This window comes from Alosa pseudoharengus, unplaced genomic scaffold (assembly GCF_046254945.1).
Source record: "Alosa pseudoharengus isolate Yale_2024_CS ecotype anadromous, Long Island Sound unplaced genomic scaffold, YU_APseudo_1.1 YU_APseudo_1.1_scf_12, whole genome shotgun sequence".
NCBI lineage: Eukaryota > Metazoa > Chordata > Actinopteri > Clupeiformes > Clupeidae > Alosa > Alosa pseudoharengus.
Genome location: NW_027468587.1, coordinates 2694540 through 2707666, shown reverse-complemented (window position 1 = coordinate 2707666; position 13127 = coordinate 2694540). Strand labels below are relative to the sequence as shown.

At 43.0% G+C, this 13127-nt stretch overlaps 2 protein-coding genes across 4 annotated transcripts in view; both read right to left on the bottom strand.

The window, feature by feature from the left end:
* Nucleotides 1-204: 204 nt before the first annotated feature.
* Nucleotides 205-5086, bottom strand: psmd4b (proteasome 26S subunit ubiquitin receptor, non-ATPase 4b). 2 transcript variants are annotated; one of them, XM_076279741.1, is made up of 11 exons: nucleotides 4973-5086; nucleotides 4208-4348; nucleotides 3988-4102; nucleotides 3784-3870; nucleotides 3250-3318; nucleotides 2674-2889; nucleotides 2409-2483; nucleotides 2296-2329; nucleotides 1944-2081; nucleotides 1295-1362; nucleotides 205-1176 (listed from the first exon to the last, which is right to left on the bottom strand). In XM_076279741.1, the coding sequence occupies exons 1-11, from the start codon at nucleotides 4996-4998 to the stop codon at nucleotides 1009-1011; spliced, it is 1137 nt and encodes a 378-aa protein (XP_076135856.1). In that variant the 5' UTR covers nucleotides 4999-5086; the 3' UTR covers nucleotides 205-1008. The 2 variants fall into 2 exon arrangements, with proteins under 2 accessions (XP_076135856.1, XP_076135858.1); XM_076279743.1 differs by lacking the exon at nucleotides 2296-2329 and having other exon boundaries at nucleotides 2369-2483.
* A 695-nt stretch (nucleotides 5087-5781) lies between these two features.
* Nucleotides 5782-13127, bottom strand: part of pip5k1ab (phosphatidylinositol-4-phosphate 5-kinase, type I, alpha, b) — a 25517-nt gene continuing 18171 nt past the window's right edge. For both annotated transcript variants that reach the window (XM_076279738.1, XM_076279739.1), the window contains exons 9-16: nucleotides 12858-12941; nucleotides 12086-12134; nucleotides 11860-11944; nucleotides 11183-11359; nucleotides 10848-10980; nucleotides 10687-10749; nucleotides 10502-10586; nucleotides 5782-10369 (exon numbers count right to left, since the gene is read on the bottom strand). In XM_076279738.1, coding sequence (XP_076135853.1) covers nucleotides 10367-10369; nucleotides 10502-10586; nucleotides 10687-10749; nucleotides 10848-10980; nucleotides 11183-11359; nucleotides 11860-11944; nucleotides 12086-12134; nucleotides 12858-12941 — 679 coding nt within the window. In that variant the 3' untranslated portion in view covers nucleotides 5782-10366. The remainder of the gene's footprint in view (nucleotides 10370-10501; nucleotides 10587-10686; nucleotides 10750-10847; nucleotides 10981-11182; nucleotides 11360-11859; nucleotides 11945-12085; nucleotides 12135-12857; nucleotides 12942-13127) is intronic.

Here is a 13127-nt window from a genome sequence, read left to right as displayed (position 1 = left end):
TGAGTTCGCCTCTAGTCCTCACCAGCATAATCGTGAAATCAATTATTAAAGTAAACAAATTACTTATACTATACATACTAGGATCTATGTCAAACAAGTCATGCTCAAAATGTGCTCACTACTATAAAATCAGAAAGACTCGCTCTTTGCGGTCATGCGGCGGTCGTATGCCAATTTATCAATTGTTCAAAATAATATACGAGATTACAAGAGCTTTTAAAATTTATTCAGGGTCCCAAAGCTCACAATATCCACTGCTTTCCTACAAAAGTTTTTTTTTTATAAACCATGCATTGCCACACCAAAGACACATACACGCACACAAGGTGAGTTTAGACCAGTGTGCATTGGACATTTTAGAGACAGACTGTCAACTGTCAAGATAACTATTGGAGTAATGTCTGACATGTTACATTTGTTTCGTTATCTGGCCTCTCATTTGAAGTTCATAGGATTCAAGGCCATATCAGTGCCATGTCATGCAGTTTAACTGGACTTTCTGATTTGCACCAATAAATCTTTTTATGTAATTTATAAACAGAGATGGTGTGATAGATTTGTTAGTTCACTGGGGTCTACTGAAGTGGCGGTCACATACAGTGAAATAGAGGCGAAAAAAGGAAGCCACATCATTCCTGAGGAAGCTTTCAAGGTCATACTTAGGTACAGATTACATTCCTGGATACTTTGAATAGGATCCACCCTGGATGGTAAAACAGTCAATGTCACCCTGGTGAAACATCTCTCACGAATGCAACAGGTACTTGACTTTTTAATCTATAACAGTATGCAGTATACATCCAAGGTTTTAGCAGACAAAAGAAATTAGATATTTGTGTTATGACATACATAGACCTGTAGGATGCCTGGAAAGCCCCCCAAACGATCTCTCTCTCGCTCGCTCGCACACACAAACACACACACACACACACACACACACACACAAACAAAGAATGTTCACTGCCAACCCATGTTGTGTCTATCAGACATAATCAGTATCCGGAGAGCCTATTTTTTCTTCTCCTCTTTTTTGTTGTCGGGTTTGGGTCCAGTCTGGGAGGCCAAGGAGCCCATGGCATTGCGGATGGCCTCATTAGTGGGGTCGACACCTGGAAGGTTCTCAAGGACACTTTGCAAGAACTCTGGGTCCTGCATCACGTCATAGTCCTCTTCATCCTATAAAAAGGGGCACAGCAAAGTACAAGGAATATGAAACTCCAGAAATACAGGAAGAGAAAGGATCCTCGATGCCTTATGACCTAATGTCCAATGTCAAGTAGCTATCTTGTCTTACCTTAGCTCCTTCAGTGGTGTCCATGGCAGCTCCTGCGTCTACATCCATAGCCTCTGCACCACCGAACTCTGCACACAAGCACACAAGTCGAGAGAGAGAGATTTATTTCCGAAGTAAAAGTGAACTTTTAGAACAAAGTGAAGGTAGTCATATAATGTGTGTGGCCTAGACTTCATTCCCTAAAATTCCTCTTTTCACAATTTAGAATTGGATTTTTTCTTCTTTTTTATTGTAGCAAGAAGCTATAGTTGTGTGAACCACAACTATGTTCTGTCCAGTCCTTTCTATGGGCATGGTGTAGTGTGTGATCTGGTCGCATTCTGATGGGAGTGTATGGACCTTTATTTTTAATATAACATAAAGGTTTAAAGTCATTCATTCTACTGACTGCATACTAGGTATGTTCAATAATGTGTAAGTGTTCAGGACCTGGATGTAGTTAGATCCTGCAATGGTATGTAGTGTAATGTATGAGGCATTGGAAATAATACTAGTGTGAGGGGCTGTATATTGATGAAGTGAAGCTAGGTAAGTAATAAAGGTGACCGGCGTTGTGCTTATATTGGCATATTATGGGAAAGGTTCAAGTGACGTGATGATGCTGTAAGGCCAGAAGTGCTAGGTGTGTTGCGGAGCCCCCCTAACTCACCTCCTCCTGCCCCCTGCATGGACATCTGCAGGGCGTAGGCGATCTGCTCGTCCTCGGTCATCCGGCTGAAGTCCGGCAAGGCAGGGGTGACCGCATCGGGGACAGGCACAGACACCTTCAAAAGGGCACTGTCCGACTCTGTGAGACAAAGACAAGTGATGAGCACTGTTTTTTTAGATGATACTTCTATTACTAAATCTCTCAAGGCTCCATAGCTGAACTTATTCTGTGGGACACAATTGTTGTGATCTAGCTCTATGGTCTACCAGTGGTCCCAATTTAGGGGCCCACTTTAGGAAACGTTTTGCCCCCATGTCCATAATTCCTGATGGCTGGCCCTGCACTCTCTTACCCTCAGCAGTAGGGGAGGGAAGCCCTGCCTCTGCCTCTGCAGCGGAGACCACCGTGGCCCTGCACTCTCTTACCCTCAGCAGTAGGGGAGGGAAGCCCTGCCTCTGCCTCTGCAGCGGAGACCACCGTGGCCCTGCGCGCCTCGTCCTCCTGCCTCTGCCTCTGCTCTTCCATAGACACCCTCAACGCCTGCCAAGACAACCAGGACAGCCAGAATTAGAAATATGACCACATGTCTTGAACGGGGCTAGCACATAAGAGAGGTGAATGTACCTAAATCCAATTTTTACATGGACTTAAGTGATCATGAAATGTGTCTCTCCCAGCAATGTACAGGTACGCTTTATTATACTTTCATTGTCCAGCTTCTACTCCTCACCAGGGCCAGCTCAGGGTCAGCACTTGGGTCCACCCCAAACTCGAAGTCGCTGGTGCCCAGTCCCATCATGGTGCCACCCTCGCCAGCCAGGATAGGGGAGGAAAGCAGGGCGTCTGCCAGGCTCGGGCCTGGGGGCACAGTCACCAGGTGAGAGCCAGTGCCCTCTTTGCCGTTCAGCGTGTTTATAAAGGCGGTCAGCTTCTCTGTGTTCACCTCCTGTGGGGCCAAGGAGATGATTGGTTGATTAGGTGGAGAAATAATGTGCCGCAGCAGGATGGGAGTGAGGCGGGATGAGATCAGTGGGCAAAATGGGATAATCTGTCTTTAGTGATGCCATCAGTGGGCAAAATGGGATAATCTGTCTTTAGTGATGCCATCAAAGACACAAAAGGTCAAATTCAAATGCTTCACTACACAACTCACACACACCATACATGAGCTGAATGAGATTACATTCACCGTGATTGGAAAAACACTTAAGTCAGGGGATTTTAAAATATTGCTAAATGTGCCAATACATGCTAAGTATTACACTGGGTATAGTGGGAGCACAGCAGCTTGTATTCTTCAGCTCACCTCTTCTCCAAAGTTTATGATGTCCACGCTGACTTTTTCCTTTTTCAGACGCTTGGCCATCTTCACCAGCTGAGGAAACAAAGAGCCAACAGACATGCTCCATTGATTTAGGGAGTACGTTACCATGCCCAAGTACACTTGACCCCCAAAGTCCAGTTCGCTCGAGTAGTGTGATCCCTCTGTGCCGTACCCGGGCACGGTACACTGAACCGAGCCTGGCACCGCTAGAAGAGGTGGACTTGGGCGCAGTTTAGATAAGTGCTGAGTACAAGTAAACTGTACCTAGCGTGAGTAACGCTCTTAGTGCGTTTTTCCAGAGGCAACTAAGGAAAACTCCCGCATTCACACAGCACTCAGCTCCACTGGCACAAAAAAGTCAAATACGCCATGTCAAAGGAATAGATCAGTAACAACAACGATCAGCTTGCTCTCCTTCATGCAATCTCTCCACACACACACACACACACACACACACACACACACACTTGGCACAGCTCACACACTCTTGCACAAACACAGCAAGAAAATGCTCACGTCTTTCTCAGTGTCCTCCACGGGGCTTCCCACAAAGGCGATGATCCTCATCTTGTGGTTTTTACCCTGTCTGTGTTTCAGAGCCAGCTGAGAGTAGACAGGACAGATGTTTCATGCAACGAGAGTGTTTTTACATGGAGAAAATATGATGCTACTTCAGTATTTGTGTGCGTGCTTCTGAGTGTGTGCATGTGTTTGTCTTACATGGGCCACTCTGATACCAGTAGAGAAATTTATGTTGCCAAGTGGCTGGACCGCGTGCAGTTTGGACAGAATCCTTCCCGCATCAGGGGTCAGAGTAGTCAACACTTCACAGTTACTAAAAAAAAAAAACAAGCATTGCCATTACGCTTGAGATCAAGTCATATAAATAACAATGAGCAATGAGTCTCAGAAGTGAATAAACAGACAGACATCATCTTACTTAGCAAGTGTGATGAGGCCCACATTGTTCTCCGGATTGCTTCGGGTCTTGGAGTGGCACACAATGTTGACCGCATCCTGTTGGGCCTGTAGTCTGGTGGGGAGGAAGTCTCCATTTCGCATGTACTCACTGTTGTCAACACTAATGATACATAAGAAAACATTACCATTTCAGTTGTGTCTATCACCTGTGTAGGCCTACCTGTATGACACATATTCATGTTTACCAGTGAACAAACACTCGAAAAACAAAACAATAAGCAGAAGTTACACCCATTTCGTAATAAATACACAAACATACATAGCAAGGCTATCTCACTTGTGGTTTGCTTGTCATATCCAAACAGAAAGAGCGAACAACGTTACTTCATGTCATAACACCATAACGTTAGCTTACTAGCTAATGTTACTCTAGAATAGATTGAGTGACATGAATTGACAAAATGTTTAAGTTTACACATACAGGTGGCAATTCAACTGCAATGCCCTACAAAAACAGGGGGAAAAAACATGAAACTATTGAGGACTGATTTGAACACTATAATTTGTTCAAGCTGGCAAGCTAGTTTTATCCGTCAACCCATGACTCAGGACAACAGGACAATGATCCATCTCCAATTTCAGAGTAGTCCGTTTCTTTGTCAATTACATATTGAATAGGGTACCGCATCAATTGCTATGATGAAGTAAGTGTTTATTTAGCGAGGGGATTAGGTAGCAAGATTGATGAATTGGTGTAAATATGTATAAAATGTATCTTTCTTACCAGACCATAGTACTTTCCAGCACCATCTTGGAAACGCTGCGTTGGTTACGTCGACGTCACTTTTCACGCGATGTGATTGGCTATCAAAAGTCTAATCTCGCCGAGAAGTACTTCGGGAAATGAAGTTCATATTTTGATCTGACCACCAGTGATATTTTTTTAAAGGATATAATGAATATATACGACTGCATAACACTGCAAAACTTACAAATGCCAAAGTCCAAATGCTTCAGTAATAATCTGTAGATGTTTGTGTGGTTTGCTCTTCAAGGTGCAGTCAGCGATTGTGCACGTTTATAGCCTACACACATTTATTAGCAGACGTTTTTGCCCAAAACAATGTGTTATATATTAACCAAGGACATCAAGGACATTAATCACACATCAGAATTAGCTCACCCCTCCCTTCAGTATTCCTAGAGAAACATAATATTTCATTCTTGTTTTATGATCTTTAGGGTCCCCACTGTCGACTTTAAGGCAGCGCTGCCTGGAAGGCACTAGAGTTAGGGTTAAGGTTTGGTGCCTTGAAGTCAACAGTGAGGCCAGAAAGAACATCAAGCGGTTTTTTTTTTTGGAGACAGGCTGGCCCCACTTTGTTTCCAGTTTTCAGAGTCTGGGATGCCTACAGAGACTGATTTTTTTTTACAGTGATACGGGAAAGGGCAGCTAGCGGATGTTTGTGAGAGGTTTACTGAATGTGGCAAAAGCTTTAATGGACTTGAGATTGCGTACGATCGCTGACTGCACCTTTAACCATCCTTCAAAAGTATAAACAAAGTTTAGAAAATATTTTTGTTTATGTTTTATTTAAAATCAGACATTGTGAAAAAGCACCACCACCACATCACTGAAAACATGGCGATACAGAGGCAGAGAACACAGCGCAAGAAGAAAAGGCATTTCCGTGAGTGCTTATATACATATACACATTTTAAATAGGCCCAGTAAAAATATAGTCATTGAAGCTTTTACGGCATTCAGGTCTACAGCCTAGAACCGTGAGACATTCAGAAGTATAAAGTAGAAAATGCAAGAGTAGGAGAGTAAATCACTTATTTGCAATGGGTAATACCGATCAGAACACATTTCAAAACACTTGGTAATATAAAAGATAAGGTTAAACAATCCTTCCCTCCCTACCCCTTGTCTATAATGCAATACATACTACTTAAGATTCAGAAATTATTTTCTGCCAGAGTACATGATACATACAATCATCTACGGTACATATATCATTCTTATATACCTACAAGGTAAAAAAAAAAAAGCACGGAAAAAAATAATCAAAAACAGCCTCAATAAATACAATTCTTGAACAAGAACTGGCAAAAGTTCATATTGCAATAATTAATTTGATCTGTAGTGTCTGTCTTGCCAGCATGCAACCCCTTGTGTTTGTGCTGGGGATAAGACGTGTCTGGTTGCCACGGTTTGTGCTCCAGGAATCCCTCTTGACAAAGAACATTCACATTACAAAAGATGAGAATCTTGACATTTGTATGTGGGCCACTTTACACATGTAGGGCAAGTCTAGTGAGTAGGTTAAACTTGCAACTTTGTACATTTTAAATGATCGAGCCCTCTTCACCTAGGTGGCATGACTTTTGATCACAAATTCAGCCCTATGAGGCTACATTTTGTCCAAGTAAGCTCCAACAATAACAGGACTGAATAGTACTTCTTTACACAACATGAATTGTTTTGGAAATAAAAATAAAAATAATAATAATAATAATAATATCAGTCCTGTGGTGGATCCTGCAGATCCAAAACATTCATTACTTCATACAAATGTTTAAAGACAGACTGAGTACAAAGATTATAGCCTCCGATGAGAACGTTTGCATTTTGTGGACTCCGTATGGGGCAGTTTGTTCACTTTGGTGGCTGACTCTCCACAATCATTTCACATGAGGCTATGTACGAGCTTTGGTGAAGGACACATGCAGAACTTGGGTGTGCATTTGTGAAATGGCAGTCAGCTGCGGAATGCCTGAGGAACACTGATTATCAAGAGGCAGAAGTATGATCCTGACCGCAACATGGGGGAAGAAGCACTGGCTAACAAGAGAACTTTGGGTGGAAAGAATTGGGAGAGAGGTTGATGCCACACTGAGGGAGGGGGAAGGGGGGGGGGGGAGGTATCTGGTCAGAAGACCATAGCACGAGGCACACGCGACCATCAAAACTTGATCACCGGCTTTTTTGTTTGTTTGTTTTTGAATGCTCACCCAGAACATGGAAGCCTTGGGGACAAAAGCATTGTCTCATTGCAGCAGTTCAAAATGTGTTGCATCTGTGCACACACACAGTGGCCACACCAGTAATGTGGACCAGAACAATGAACAGGAAGAAAAAACACTCAACAACTGAAATTACATTATCCATTACTTAATAACAAACAAGACATCCATGGGACTAAAACAACAATCTCAGCATGAGTTCTTTGCAGGATCATGGCAATCAATTAATCAGTCCAATCGTTTGGGTCTTGGTTCTGTTCTGGAGACTATTGGATTCTGTGTACCATGATCTCCACATTTTCCAGGTTTTTTTTCATAGTTTGTAGTCCCTTCTAGCCTTGGACACAATGGTGTGCGAGAACACCGTATTGAGAGAGTTGGACTGGTATATCTAGCTCTGTGGTGGGCGCTCCATGGACAGGAAAGTCCAGGCATCCGTAAAACGTTTCAGTCAGTCAGTGCTGTTACTGTGTGCATGTTCCATCCCTCAATCTCCATCTCCTCTTGGGCAAAATTTTCTGCTGTGGATGGATCACTAGCAAACTCTACTTCAACTAACTAGGCCAGACCCTGTATCCACTTTTAAAAGGCTCAGGAACATGCAGTAAAAAGCACAGAGAGCATGGTTTTAAGTTGGTTGGCTATGTCCAGAATGCTTTACTCACCAGTCAAGGTATGTATGGAACAAATGTGAACATCAAATGGAAAAACAGAAAAAGGCTAAATAACTGGATGGGTGACATTTTGATCTATGTTATTTTCACAAACCCTGTCAGTTCAGATCTGTTGTGGAAATAAGACGCAGGGAATGTAAACTTTCGTCCAAGTTTTAAATGCCCAATTGCTGGCATTCCACTGGGTTATAGTCATGAGGGCATGAGTGGACACTACCTGCCTCCTTCATGGGAAAAAAAAAAAAAAGAATTCAAAATTTTTTTAAAAAGATAAAAGTTTAAAAGGGCAAATATTTACCCCCTTTATCCCGCTGGTCCACATCTAATACATTGACATGTTTATTATTAATACTCTGTATTGTTCTGGACTGTCAGAATGAAGACAGGGACATGAACTGTGTCAGGGGAAACTTACTGGTGACAGTGAGACCAAGAAAAAGACAAGTGATAAATAAACGGCTTGGGTGACTGCAGGAGAATGTCTATGCGAGCATCTGGCCAACTGAAAGCAGATGGGCATCTCACAAAAGACAATCATGACAAGTGAGTTGAATGTCTTGATAGTGGTCTATTAAATAAAAAAAACAAGGAAACATTAAATAGACAAAAAAAAAAAGCAAAAACCAAAAGCAACCCAATGCTGGAGCAAAGAAGGACAGAAAGCAGTGGATCATCTGTGCACATGCCATGCTTGGGAAGCTCAACTGCACATACATATCCAAGTGCTCTCAGCACTACGAAATGAAACGATAACAGCATGAACGCAATCTTCACCTGTGTGGCTAGCAGTGTCACACTTGGTCCATCAGACAGTGACCTCTCATTTCTGTAACCAGCAGAAATGGAGAGTGTACTCAGTGTGATTTCAAACAGGTGTGATTATATTGACGTGAAACGAAGACCCATCAGCCATTAAAGGCAGGCTTTGATTCTGAGAACTAGTATTACTATCAGAACTAACATTAACGGTTGCTTATGAATCAGCAGTGCGAGTTGAAGCTGGAAAGTGAGAGGCAAACAGATACAAACGCATGAAATGTGTGCACTAAAACAACACTAATCTCTTCCCTTCATAAGAGCCCTTCCCTGTAGAGCCCGCTAGCTGATTGGTCCATTAGGTGGCTGGAGGATCACGCAATTGGCTAAGAGAGGAAAAGGAGGTGAGCTCGTTAGACTGACAGGCCAACCGTAGTCATGACCGCAAACAAGCAAATGAACATAGACTTAAAAACAAACAACTTTGCTTAAACAAGCAACAGTGCTAAAATCATCTTTAGCAAATGCAAAAGCCAACAAAAAGGAACAGCAACAAGCAGGAAAACAGTGGTTTTACATCCAGGAAGCCTAAACTCAAGACTCATATCCAACATGGTGTCTATGTATGACCTTTCATGCCAATTGTGCTATATTGTAAGAAACCAGCCTGTTTATAGGAACTGAAAAAAAAAAACTTAGTTTTTTGCCCACAATAAACTGGGGACAACCAAAAACAGATCTCACCTGAGTAGGTAAAGACTGCATATCTCCTAAGGTCAGAGGCCATCCGAACTTTGTTTACTCAGATGTATATGCTGAGGACCCTGGTGGCAAAAGAGACCATATCTCCTTCACCTTGAGCTCCCCCAAATCACTGCTAAGAGATGGTCTAGCACAGTCTTAACCATAAAGCTCTTTGAGTCAGGGATTGGGTGAGAAATTAGCATGAGACCAAACAAAATTTCACAAAATACTGAAAACAAAAAGAAGAACGAAAAGAGACATCATCATGATCAGATACAAAGTATTATACGATCAAAGGGCAAGCCTGTGGTCGTATAATACTTATTAGGTTTAAATGAACACGGCTACTCCTTGGTCATCCCATCCTCTAATAGCTGGGAAGGAGTAGCGAGGTGGCTAGTTGGTGGGGAGTTCCATTAAACCGGAGAGCAGTGCATTCCGATTCCAGTTAAAAGCAGCTTTCGGCTGACCCCGAACAGTCATAACTGCTGGGCCTCCAAGCACGCCTGAACCAGTGCACAGCGACACAGCCAAGCACTCCTGGTCAGTCCTGTGCACAGGCCAGTTCAATAGGTTTTAAAGTGGGTGTCTCAGTCCAGTGATGCAAGTTGGGAGTTGGAGCTTTAGCAGCATATCCTCTGAGGGATGAGGAGAGCCTATGGACTCCCACACAAACACACTCTCTTGTGCGCAAATATAACACATATATATTTTCCCCCCATCCATATCTTTTCTCCATCTCACTCTGTTCTTTCCTTCTTTGCTCTGTTTTTAAACCAGGCGGCTGCATTCCTTGTAGCGTGCAGCCTGGAGTCTTTCAGAACTCCCACGCACACACACACACATATATACACAAACACGTGGGGCAGGATCATCCAGCTGATGCGAGCCTTGTTCTCCTTCTTTGCTTTTTTTCCATCTTCTCTTCTCCTCCTCCTCCCTTGCATCAGGTGTTCTAGAGACTCACACTATCTTTACTGCAGAAAACAAACGAGACAGATGTGTATGAGAAAGGGAAGATCCACATAGTAATAAACAATAGCTTTGCACACTTCAAACATCTTTTTAGGATCTGATTAAAATGTATGTTTAGTGTAGGCTGGACTTACAAAACAAATATTGGTCTCGGGGATTATGTCTTTGAGTGAAATCGCATCTTCATTGCCTACTTCATCTAAACCTTCAGCACCATCACTGGAAAAATAGAAGATGACTTATTACTTTCAAGTCCTACAGTTATGTAGACACTGGTGTGTGTTTGCGTGTTAGTATGAGTAGAGGTCTCCAAACTCACCTGTGGTAGATAGTGTGCTCTTGCTCTGTGCTCGCAGACTTGTGCACTTCGACCCCTACTGACCTACAAATAAACATGTACCACACTCAAACTTGGCTGTCAATCAAACAAGAGTTGTCCATGGTAATATTAAAATAAACAATGGATGCTGCAGGTATTACCTGAGTGGGGGGGAGCTGGAGGTGAGGCCAGTGCTGCCAAGCGATGAGTTGGATAGATTCGTCTCCACAAACTCACCCGAGTCACCCACCTGAGGTGTCTTAGGGAGAATGTCAGGTCTGCCCAATTGCATGCCTGGAATTTTTTTTAAAAGAAAAATGAGGTCATATAAATAGTAGATTTTCCCCCATCCCTGTATCCTCAGAAGTCCATAGGGCTTAAAGCAAGGAACATTGCTGTACCAGTTATCAGAAACTTTCAACAGTCATATAAAATGAGAAATGTTCAAATGCACAGCCCTGACTTCACAGGTCTCTCCCCGCCCCCCACTACACACCGGCGTCTCCGTCCATGTCTGCCTGGCTTAGGTGAGGCCTGTACACCAGTCTGGCGTCCACCACAGAGTGTCCCCCCGCCGCGCAGGACGTGGACGCAGGGGCGCCGGTCCCCATGGGCAACCTCCGCACCACGCTCGGACATCCCCCTCGACTCTTCTTGGAGGGGGAGGGCTTCACTGTGCGGAGGAACAGGCAGAGCAAGGGATCATGGGAGGCATGAGGCAGGAGACCACAGAACATCTCAAACTATAGTAGATGTCCATTTTTTCTTTCATATAGTTTACTAGATTAATTCAGTTAAGGGCTGTTCACACCAACAAATTCTAACGATAACTGAAAGTGATCCCAACAATATTGTTGAGGTTGTTGTTGTTGTTGTAGTTTGTGTGTGGACGTTTTCAGTCATATTAGCTAGAGCGATACTTTTTTGCTGTTATAGTTTTTGGAGTGAAAAACCCTTAATTCTCCAGACACATTCCTCATGATTCCACAAGATGCATAGATTGATACTTTATTCATTCTGAGGGAAATGTGTTTTTTTTTTTTTGTTTTTTTTTTTAGATAGATGTTGTTGATAACACATCACTGGTGGTATTTTACAGCTTCCCTCCAATCAATCTGACTGCACACACATAAGTGCACCTCAAATAAACTGGAAGCTTAGGGTGACACTTACATGGGAGCTTCCTGAAGACCGTGTTGCACATGAATCTCTGAAAGCGCTCAGCGTAAAAGCCAGGCCTGTGGACGGAGACAGTGTCCTGCAGGAGAGACGGATGGAGAAAAACAGACACGGACACAGAGGTATTAGCCTTCGTAGCACATTCCTAATGCAACGTAATGTGTCAAGGCCTGCAATCACAAAAGCCAGAAATGGGGGATCATGCAGCTGCACTACATACCCCATCATGCACCAGAGCTTTCCAGGAATGCTCAATCTTCTTGATGAATCTGTGGAGCGAAAGACAGACACATGGCTTATCAAACATGACCTTCTAGGCCTGTGCTCTCTTAAAAACACGACTAAAAAAAAAGTCATGCTGAGGCGGTATAGACAATGAAAAACGAATCTTTTGTTTACTCAAAAGGAACCCCAGTGCCACCACACAAGCCCCTAAGCTCATCAGTAGCTGACCCAGTGTTTCCTCTACGCTGATTTTAGAATGGCAGTCCGCCACGGCATAATGCCGCCATGGAATCAGAACTAGGGCAGACGCACAATGTAGTCGCAGTTGCTTTTAAATAATCCTGGTGACATATATCCTCCCCGCTAGCTGCCGCTCCATTTAACATTAATAACAGTAGAACTAGTCAGAGGTTATTATGGCTCATCTAGGATTCCTGGATCTACATCCTTATGCATGCTTCCTGCCAGGACTATTACAGGCTTTTCCCAAATCACGGAAGAAACGTCGACGCAGCAGTATAGTAGCAGATGCAGAGGCAAGTGTTATTTAAATAAACTCCTTAAAACTCCTGGTGCACTTACAAAGTTAGTTTTCTAGTTTTTGTTAATTAATTAATTTATTTTTGTTAATTAATTAATTTATTTTTTGGGGTATAAAAAAAAAATCTAGAGGAAACACTGGCCAGGAAACAATGACCACATACACAGATCACACACAAACACAAACAAATACACAGACCAGACCCCACAGATCAGCACACACACACCTGTAGGACTGAAGAATGTCAATGATTCCGATGTAGATGAGTAGCCTCTCCCCTTTGGAAGTCCGTGCTGGAATGCCTCCCATGCTGCAGATTTAAAAAGACATTTTTGTTATGACTAAACACTTATACTAGATGAAAAAAACTGGGAGTGAAAATGAGAAACAGGCCACAAGACAGAGAAAGCAAATAGACAATCAAAACGAGTGTCCAAGCATAGCCCAGACACAGCAAACACTCTGTGCTGTCTCCGCCTGTCACTCAGGCAAAAAG